This window comes from Rattus norvegicus, chromosome 1 (genome assembly GCF_036323735.1).
Source record: "Rattus norvegicus strain BN/NHsdMcwi chromosome 1, GRCr8, whole genome shotgun sequence".
Taxonomy (NCBI): Eukaryota; Metazoa; Chordata; class Mammalia; order Rodentia; family Muridae; genus Rattus; species Rattus norvegicus.
The window spans coordinates 1,283,024-1,294,108 of record NC_086019.1 but is presented as its reverse complement, the minus strand read 5'-3'; the positions used below and the strand labels follow the sequence as shown (position 1 = coordinate 1,294,108).

Sequence of the window (11,085 nt, the reverse complement as noted above, 5' to 3'; positions counted from 1 at the left end):
CACATCCTTGGTCAGGTTTAATTCAAGAGATTTTTACGTTGTTTTGAATGGGATTATTTCCCAGATTCCTTTCTCAGTATATTTTTACTGGTTGATAAGGCTACTGCTTGACATACATATTATTATGGTGAGATGTGTTTCTTATATTCTGAGTTTCTATGGGATATTTGACAGGATTGAAATGTTATGATTTGTATTCTATCAAAAAACAAAAGATTAGAGAAATTTATAAAATATATTGACATATTGAGCCAGCACTACACCTCTCGAATAAACCAGTTTGACCATGGTAATTTTTTGATTTATTTTTGAATAGTTTGAAGGTATTTTTAAAGAAATTTTGCATATAAATTGCACCATAAATGGTGGAGATTGGTCTGTGTTTATCTGGTTTCAGTATTAGGCTAATAGTAACTTCATAAAGAGTTTGGTAATGTAACCTTCCTTTGCTATTTAATAGCATAGTTTGAGAAGGATTTGTGTTAGTATTTCATTGAAGGTCTGGTAATTTTATTTGGTAAATATTTGACCACAACTACTTCACTTGTACTGCTTTCTACAAAGCTGCTCAATTTTTTTTTCATTTTTTTTTCCTTTTAGATCCTCACGATTTACTTTTGGTAGGTTATATACATCCAGAAAACTATGTGCTTTATTTTAGAGTTTTCCACTTTATTGGAATAAATGATTTCTAAGAGCTAATGATTTTTCTGAATTTCATTATTGTATTTAGTAACAACTCTCCTTACCCCTCAAACTATTTACATTGAAGCTTTTCAACTTGATTGTTTTTGTATTTCAGGATTTTATGAATACTATATATCATTTTCATCCCTCCCTGTACCACAGCCCACCTCCTCCCATTTCCTTCCCCAATTTCACATTTTCCTAACCCCCTAAAACTAAACGCCAACCTAACCCTACCCGTTTTGTCCTCAACCTTAACCCGCCCCGCAATGGTTTAACCCTAACCCCTAACTTTCTAGCACTAACTGCACACCCAACCACACTAATCATAATCCCTACCCTTCTAACTCAGCTTGTTTCCAATAGACTCCTGGCATTTACTTTGACCATGTTTTTGAATTGTTAGGTATTTATGCAGATTTCACAAAGACTTTGCCACACTGAGACCATTCATAAGGCTTTTCTCAAGAATGTTATTTTCTGCATTCACAGGGTTTCAGTGAATGGAAGTATGAATACTTTTGTTATAGTGAGAACCATTGAAATGTGCAAAGGCGGGGTTGGGGATTTAGCTCAGTGGTAGAGCGCTTGCCTAGGAAGCGCAAGGCCCTGGGTTCGGTCCCCAGCTCCAAAAAAAAAAGAACCAAAAAAAAAAAAATGTGCAAAGGCTTCACCATATTTAGTACATTCATAGTTTCTCTCTAATGTGGTATCTTTTATGCTGTTTGTGTTAATTTGGATATTAATGCTGTGAAAAGATACCATGACCAAGGCAACTCTTAGAAAGGACATTTAATTGGGGGGAGGGGAGGTATACAGATTCAGAGGTTCAGTCTATTATCAAGGTGGAAGGAATGTCAGTGTCCAAGCAGACATGCTGCTGGAGGAGAGAGTTCTACATCTTGATCAGAAGGCAGCCAGAAGACTCTTCTGCCCTGGGTAGAGTTTAAGCATGGGGACTCAAAGCCCACCCTCCCCCACAGTGACATACTTCCTCAAAGTCCACATCTACTCCAAAAAGGCCATACCTCCTAACACTGCCACTTGCAATGGGCCAAGTATATTTAAACCACCATACCTTTGAAGATCACAGTAAAGGCTTTACTACATTGGTTACATTCATAAGGTTACTCTTTAGTATGTATGTGTTCTTTTATGTAGTTGGAGGTGGCTTGATTGTGAAAAGGCTTTACCACATTGACTACATTTTAAGGTTTCTCTCCTGTATCAATTCTTTCATGTTGTCGAAGTTGATCATGAGAGGCAAAGAACTTACTAAATTGCTTACAATCATAAGGTTTCACTCTAGTATGTGTTGCTTTATGTTTTCGGAGACTAGCATTACATACAAAGGCTTTACCACATTCATTACATTTGTAAGGTTTCTCTCCAGTATGAATTCTTTCATGCTTTTTAAGGTCATTCTGACCTACAAAGGCTTACCACATTGCTTACATTCTTAAGGTTTCACTCCAGTATGTACTGCTTTATGTTTTCGGAGACTAGAATCAAAAACAAAGGCTTTACCACATTCATTACATTTGTAAAGTTTCTCTCCAGTATGAATTCTTTCATGCTTTTTAAGGTAATTCTGACCTACAAAGGCTTTACCACATTGCTTACATTTGAAACGTTTCACTCCAGTATGTATTGCTTTATGTGTTCGGAGACTAGTGTTACATGCAAAGGCTTTACCACATTCATTACATTTGTAAGGTTTCTCTCCAGTATGTATTACTTTATGTGTTCGGAGACTACCATTCCATACAAAGGCTTTACCACATTCATTACATTTGTAAGGTTTCTCTCCAGTATGTATTACTTTATGTGTTCGGAGACTACCATTCCGTACAAAGGCTTTACCACATTCATTACATTTGTAAGGTTTCTCGCCAGTATGTGTTCTTTTATGTCTTTTAAGATCACTCTGAACTACAAAGTCTTTACCACATTGATCACATACATAGGGCTTCTCTCCAGTATGTATTCTTTTATGTACTTGGAGAGGACTATGAGATGCAAAGGCTTTACCACATTGATTACATTCATAGAGATTCTCTCCAGTATGTATTCTTTTATGTACTTGGAGATAACTATGAGATGCAAAGGCTTTACCACATTGAGCACACTTGTAAGGTTTCTCTCCAGTATGTGTTATTCCATGAACTTGGAGATGACTGAGTTGTGCAAAGGCTTTACCACATTGGTCGCATACATAGGGCTTCTCTCCAGTATGTATTCTTTTATGTACTTGGAGATAACTATGAGATGTAAAGGCTTTACCACATTGATCACATTCATAGGGCTTCTCTCCAGTATGTATTCTTTTATGTACTTGGAGATAACTATGAGATGCAAAGGCTTTACCACATTGATCACACTTGTAAGGTTTCTCTCCAGTATGTGTTACTCCATGCGTTTTGAGATGGCTGTGTCGTGCAAAGGCTTTACCACACTGATTGCATTTGTAGGTTTTTTTCCTAGTATGCATTATTTTATGCCATCTAAGAGGACCATGTGCAAAGGCTTTACCACATTGATCACACACATAGGGCTTCTCTCCAGTATGTATTGTTTTATGTACTTGGAGATAACGATGAGATTTAAAGACTTTACCACATTGATTGCATTCATAGGATTTCTCTCCAGTATGAATCCTTTTATGACTTTGAAGTTCATTATGGCATGTAAAGGCTTTACCACATTGTTTACATTCATAGAGTTCCTCTCTAGTATGTGTGCTTTTATGTGTTTGGAGATGACTGATTTGTGAAAAGGCTTTACCACATTCATTGCATTTGTAGAGTTTTTCTCCAGCATGCATCATTTTATGCAGTCGAAAATTACGGTGATTTCCAAAGGCTTTATCACATTCATTACATTTGTAGGGTTTCTCTCCAGTATGAATTCTTTCATGCCTTTTAAGATCATTCTGATCTACAAAGGCTTTACCATACCAATCACATTCATAGGGCTTCTCTCCAGTATGTATTCTTTTATGTACTTGGAGAGAACTATGATATGCAAAGGCTTTACCACACTGATCACATTCGTAAGGTTTCTCTCCAGTATGTGTTATTCCATGCGTTTTGAGATGACTGTGTTGTGCAAAGGCTTTACCACACTGATTGCATTTGTAGGATTTTCTTCCAGTATGTATTAGTTTATGCCTTCCAAGATTACAACGACGTTCAAAGGCTTTACCACATTGATTACATTTGTAGGGTTTTTCTCCAGTATGAATCCTTTCAAGAGTTTGAAGCTGAGAATCGTATGTAAAGGCTTTATCACGTGGCTTACATTCATAGAGTTTCTCTCCAGTATGTGTGCTCTTATGTCTTTGGAGATGACTATGTTGTGCAAAGGCTTTACCACACTGAGTATTTTCAGAGGTTTTCTCTCCAGTATGACATCTTTCATGCCTGCAAAGATAGGAACATGGGAAAGCTTTACCACATTCACTAAACTAATGAATCTTTTTACCTGTGGAAATTAATTCTATAATTTGGTCTAATTGTAAAGAAGAATCACATCTTAAGGTTTTATCACTTTGTTTACACTCATGGTTTCCCATTCACTATGGGTTGGTAAAAGTGTTATTACAAGGCTCACATTTGTACCATCCTTTCGCTCTATGAGATTTCTCATATATTTGAAGAGAAATGGAAGAGCTCAGAACTTTACCACATTGAGTACATTCATATGTTGTCATTTATTGTGAAATACACTACATTAGCATATCACATTGGCCAAGTGAACCAGGACAAACAGAAAGGAAATTTCCACAATCCTAGTATTCATATGGATTTTCTGGTATGTGACTTTATGGATATATTCCCAATGAAGTTGGGAAACCAACTAATTATAAACTTGTATCACACTGAGAAAGTCTGCTCAAATGTGGACTACTACATATATCTTAATTGTTCTGGGGGTGGGGGCATTGCTCCTTTCACTATCCTTGTGCTCACATGGCTTGTATCCATTGTGACACAGGATACACCTGTAAAAATAACAAAAGAAAGATTTCCACATTGTATTCACACAGTTTGACTTTTTGTTCATCATAGACATATGGTATAAGAATTAAGGTTTCTCTTCAACAACATTCTTGACTCTCATAAACTGTCCCTCTCACTTAAACTTAACAATGTTAATATATGAGTAATCAGGTTTACTATGATATATTTGCCTATTAGAAAAATAAAATTATCACCTACTCTCTGTGTGTGTGTGTGTGTGTGTGTGTGTGTGTGTGTTATGAGACTAAACAGATTGGCAGGTATACAGAGTAGCTGTAATGTGGCTATGATTCAAATGGTAAGATCTGTTAAGGCATTGTTTCTTTGTCTTCTTTCTTAGAGGAATGCCTTGCAAAAAACAAGTCAGACACCTGACATTGAGGTACATGGATTTGTGAGAATTTAATAATCAATACACTTAAAGAAGGGCTTTTTTTTTCTTTTTACACTGTTGCTTTTCTTTAAAAGTTCCAGGACATACTAACATGCCTTCAGAGACATATTCATACCAACTTGCACATGAAAATTACCTTCCATGTCTTCTGAAACTTTGACAATGTTCTTCAATACTATGGTCTTCCCAATTGTAACCTAAAATACAGTACCAGAAAATGTATGATATATTATTGGAAATTAGGCAACATTTAAGTTACTATCTTCAGTGAACCTGATTTTTTCACCTCATTCTTCTTTATTTCAATTGAAGTTACAGAAAACAGTAACAAAGGAACATTTGTTTCCTTGTTTTAAAAACTGAAAGAAAATTCACTGTCTTACCTATAGCAGTGAGGTTCCTATAGGTCTCCTGCATCACATCTTTGTAGAGACTCTTCTGTGAAGGATCCAGCAAAGCCCATTCTTCTCGAGTGAAGTTCACATGTACATCATCATAGGTTAATGCGTCCTGAAACATCCCATACATTAGTACAACAGAAACCATGATACAGATATCACTGTAAATGTATGCTTCTGGTGCTTCCACCACTTATTTCTTGACCCAGATGTTCTAATGTAATTACCAAATCATCTTAGAAGAAAACTGAGTAATAAAGTTCACCTCTGTCATTTCTTTGGTCTTTGAGTAGGATATAGCCTTGCAAGAGAAATGCTAATTAATGGAGGGGGGGCGCAGTATTGAGCACACAGAGAGATTGTATGAACAATTACTAACTGCAAAAAAATATCAAGTGAGCATATAGGCTCATGTCTTTAATTCAAGCACTCAGGAGGCAGAGGCAGGTATATCTGAGGTCTATCCAGGACAGCCAGAGGTACATATTAAGACCCTGTCTCCCCTATGAAAAATCAATCAAACAAACAAGAAAGATAGAAAGGACTCAGAGGTGTTTACTAGAGTTCCTACAAAGAATTACATTCACTGCACTTCTGTGTTCTTCTTCCAGAATCTTGAGGTGGCCCAGTTTAAACTGTAACAGTAATGAGATCTTACTAAAAGGGAATGAATGTTTAAACAGATACAAACAGATAACTGAAAATATTGGCAATGTAAATGTTGATCCTAAATAAGCAACATAGGACAGGAGCTGGCTCAGCAGTGAAGAGGTCTTGCTGGTCTTAAAATAATTGACCTCAATTGCCAGTAGTTAGAAATGAGCTTCACAAGTATTGATTAGTCCAAGTTCAGGAATTCTGAAGCCATTTTCTGACTCCTATGGGGATTAGGCATACATGATGTGCATATGAATGTCATGAATGATATGTATGAATGTCATTAATACATGCCATCCTGAGAAACAGAATATGCTCTCTGTCAAATTTCAAAATTCGTAACGTGGATGAAGATCAACACAGCAGCATATGCTTGACATGTGCCAAAACCCACAGTCCAACCCATAAGACAATAATATACAAACGAGCAAATAAAGAAAAAGCTGGGCATGTTGGCCCACATTTAATCCTGGCACTCTGGAGCCAGAGTCAGGGGGACCATTTACGTTTGAGGCCGCACGTTCTACATACCTACTTTCAGGACAGCCAGGGCTACATAGAGAAACTTTGTCCTCAAAAAACAAAAACAAAATTAAAATTATAAAAAAACACCAAGCTTGCAAAATATCTTAGGACTGAATAGCAATTGCTTCAACTGCATCTTATGTGATTTAGGGTTACAGTCTATAATGCTGAAGACAAGACAACACTTGAAGGAAGCTGACTAATCAGGTACAACTAATACACAACACACACACAAACACACACACACACAGACACAGACACACACACACACACACAGACACACACACACACACACACACACACACACACACACACACACACACACACCCAACAGGAAATGGGTTGAGTCTATAGATAGTCAAATGTCATCCCCAATAACTAATCATCTAGAAAGGTTCCTCCTACAAAAGCTTCTATTTAGAGAACTGAGGTGGTCAGAGCAAGGCTGACTCCTCCATGACAGGTTGTAAACTGAGAGGTTGGGAAACTAGGCCTAAGTTTCTGTCTCCCAGAACTGGAAAAGTCCAAACAAGTCAATTCTAAGAAAACCATCCCTCACAGGCAGTTAATCAGGAGCTTCCATTGACCCTAATAGCTTGAAGCAGCAGCCCATACACTCACTATGGCCCCGAATCACTTCTGACACTCTTGATTGGCACATCTTGTAAAATCAGAAAGCAAGTTTATCTTTCCAACATACAAAGGCACAGAATACCCCTTCCCATTCCAGTAGAGAGGAATGTGTACATAGTGAGGGAAGATTGGACCAAAGCAAGAAACCCAGCAGGACAAACATCAAATCCTGCAGCTCTGTCTCAGACACAAGGAGCTTCAGTTTCAAAAGGCTTAGATGGCCCTATCCCTGGAACTTCTCATACATCTCTCAGTTTAGATCCTTGAACTCCCTATATGCAGCTCTCCATGACAGGTGTCTCATAACTTGGGTATCTCTATTATCTTGTGGTCTCAAATGCAACTCAGGCTTCATCCTCAGATTCATCCCATGCACTCTCACAGTGTCCTCCCTCACTGGGGCTCTAACTCTGCCAAACACAGATGACTGGAACAGTGCTGAACTGAAACCACGGGGGAAGCAGCCATAACCTTATTTTTCCATATTTCTTATTTCCAGAACTTGGGTGCCACATTGGACCAGTTGTACCAGGTTTTATATGAAGTTACTTCCTGGGTCTAGGAATGACTTTGCCAACTCCCCCTTCCATTAACTGAAGGCTTAGCAGGAGGGACTGTTTCCCTTAATTCACCTTCATAGGATTCCAATCCTGAGCAAAGACCTTCTCTTTAATGGTGATAAACTCTTTGAAAATTTATGCCTCTGTCTCAGCATTTGGCTGCCCTGTGTAACTTCCAAGGGCTGCTTTTCTCTACAAACCACAGGCTTTGCATTTATTTCTGCTCAACTTGTTGTTTTTTTCTTGTAGTCCAGATGAGTTATTAGTATAATCATCTAACAGACTCAATATTTGACCTAAGAAATATAACTAATTGCTTTTTAATTTGGCCTTACTCAATTTCTCAGGGCATGGGCAGAATAAGAAAGATTTGGGGTCAAAATACCACATAAATGACCTCTAGCTAAATTTTTCATGGAGTCTATTTTCCACTGAAATCCTATGACCTCAACTTTGACTGCACTACTTGCATGACTCCAGTCTTCCAGATGCTACAACAACAGCTGATTAAGCCCTGAATACAGCTTTCTATGCTGTTTGCCATCTCAAGCCCTGATATTTACCAAGTTCTTCCAAAGGAGAACATTTCTAGTTTCTCTAGTTTCTGTCCAGCAACAAAATAGCCAATTTTTTTTTTGTTCTAACTTGCTACTCTTCTCCTTTGATTCAATTCTCCAACCTAAAGCATCTCAGGAAATAAACAGGTTCACTTGTTTGGTCCAGTCACATGACAGCCATAAGGTTGGGAGCTTAGGATAGAAACTCAAGCTTCAAGAAAAGGCAAAAACCATGAACAAATATTGTTTCCTGCTTGGTCACTGTCTCATACTTAGCCAGCTCTCTTACCCAGCCCAGGTCCACTTGCTTAGGGATCCTGCCACCCTCAGTGTAGAGCCTGCCCACATCAATCATCACAACACAATCTCTCACTGATACAGCATCCAGACATTTTGATGAGGGCATGCCCTCAAGTGAGAGCCCCTCAGATGATTGTAGGCTCTAAAATGTTCACAACTGAAGCTAAGTAAGACAAAAAGGCAATAATATATCAGAAATTTTAAAAAACCTAAAATCAAATGTCTTAACGACATCAATCATTCACATAGCAAAAACAAACAGACAAACAAACCCCCCCCCCACACACACACAAACAAAACCGCAAAATTGATGATTGCAACAACTTGAAAACACAGATTTGCCAAGAAATGAGGAGAGGCAAGCCTTCAGAAGAGGACACTAAAACTGTTTCCCAAACTATCAAAACCTTAAGAAACTCATAACATAGTAAATTTTCAGAAGAGGAAAGTGTAGGTGAAGGTCTTTCATTTTCCAGAGAAACAATATAATTAGATTGTAATGAATAGAATCACACAACGTAAATGGTACCAAAAATAAAAGGAGATAGAAAGACAGACAGAAAGTATTTTAAACATGAACTACAAGATTGTAATAACAATTTTAAGAAAGTACAGGCCAATTCTCATCCTGTGTATTCTGTTTCTCATCTTTGCCAATAAATAAAAAAAATTAATATATAAAGGAGATTAGAAGTGGCAAAAATCCCAGTCAATTGGACATGGTGGCAGCTTAAGGAATGGGAAAATAGTTTTTTAAACAAATCCATATCTTATAGAGGCCTAATATATAAAATACATAAAGACCTCAAGAAAATAGACTTTCTAAAGCAAAAAATTCAAGTAAAAAATTGGGTGTAGGGGCTGGAGAGATGGCTCAGCGGTTAAGAGCACTGACTGCTCTTCCAGAGATCCTGAGTTCAATTCCCAGCAACCACATGGTCGCTCACAACCATCTGTAATGGGATCTCATGCCCTCTTTTGGCCTGTCTGAAGACAACTACAGTGTACTCACTCACGTTTAATAAATACATCTTTTTAAAAAAAGGGGGGTGGTGGTATAAATCTAAACAGTGAATTCTCAACAGAGGAATCTCAAAAAGCTGAGAAATACTTAAAGAAATCATTATCTCAGCCATCAAGGAAATGCAAATCAAAACTACTTTGAGAATCTATCTTGCACATGTCAGAATGGCTAAGATCAATACAAGTGACAAGTCATGTTGGTAATGATATGGAGAATGGGTAACAACTCTCCATGCTTATAGGGTGCAAACTAATACTGCCACTATGGAAATCAGCATTTCCTCAGAGTCCTGGTGCCTCAGAACCCTGAGAATCCATCTATCTCAAGTCAAAGCTATAAAGCTCTTGGCATCTAAAAGGTGCTCCACCCTACCACAAGGCCATTTGCTCAACTATGTTCATAGCATATTTATTCACACTTGCCAGAACCTAGAAACAACCTAAAAGTACCTCAACAAAGAATGGGTTGAAGGACCCTAGTTCTTACTGAAGCCTAAGAGCTATCAGGAGGCTTGGCCTGGTGGAAAGTAGATAGGTTATGGGGACCATAAAGGCTTTTGCCAGCTTTACATCAACTGCCTCTGGTGAAGATTAGGGCACGAGCCAGCTTCACGCCTCGGGCCAAGGCTAGGAAAAGTTCCATTCTCCACCCACAGTTCTTGGGAGAAGCAGGGACATACTTGAAAATCCTGCAGAATGTACTGATAGTAGCCTGACCCTCTGGTCCCAGATAAGCACTCAAAGGCATGCCATATAAGTGTGAAATGTAAACCTGCTAATGTAACCTGTACCTCTGAAAGTATAAAAACTGCTTGTCACAGCCATTGGGGTCACCTTCCCCAAGGGGCCGATTGAAGGTTGACCCTGACACACGCCACCTTCCGCCCCCAACACCCACACACACCTACAATTGGTCCTTCCTAAGATGTGCTGGGGCATGAAGGTAACAAATTGGTTTGAGTGGCCAACCAATGTTTGGTTTAACTTGAGGCCCTTGACATGAGAGGGAACCCATGACTAACACTGACTGGATTTCTAGGAATCTTGCAGAAACTTAAATGGCAAGCATAGAGACAGCATGTGTCTATGCCAGGTCCTCTGCTGATAAGTTATGGCTGTTAGCTTGGTGTCTTTGTGTGACTCCTAACAGTGGAAGCAGGTTTAACTCTGATTCTTTGGCTTGATCTTGAGATTTTTCCTATCAGGTTGCCTTGTCCAATATGAAGGCTTTCGCCTTGTCTTTTTCTATCTTGATTTGTCTGTTAGGTCTGTTCCTTTTTGAAGAGGAAATGGGTGTGTGTGGGGGGTGGATCTTGGGGAAAGAATAGA

General features: G+C 38.4%; 1 protein-coding gene across 1 annotated transcript in view; it reads right to left on the bottom strand.

Annotated features, from left to right (window-relative positions):
- Positions 1-1,463: 1,463 nt before the first annotated feature.
- The window catches only part of Znf431l (Zinc finger protein 431like), a 30,292-nt gene continuing 20,670 nt past the window's right edge, over positions 1,464-11,085 (bottom strand). The window contains exons 7-9 of the mRNA XM_063280779.1: positions 5,487-5,613; positions 5,240-5,300; positions 1,464-4,109 (exon numbers count right to left, since the gene is read on the bottom strand). Coding sequence (XP_063136849.1) covers positions 2,147-4,109; positions 5,240-5,300; positions 5,487-5,520 — 2,058 coding nt within the window. The 5' untranslated portion in view covers positions 5,521-5,613 and the 3' untranslated portion in view covers positions 1,464-2,146. The remainder of the gene's footprint in view (positions 4,110-5,239; positions 5,301-5,486; positions 5,614-11,085) is intronic.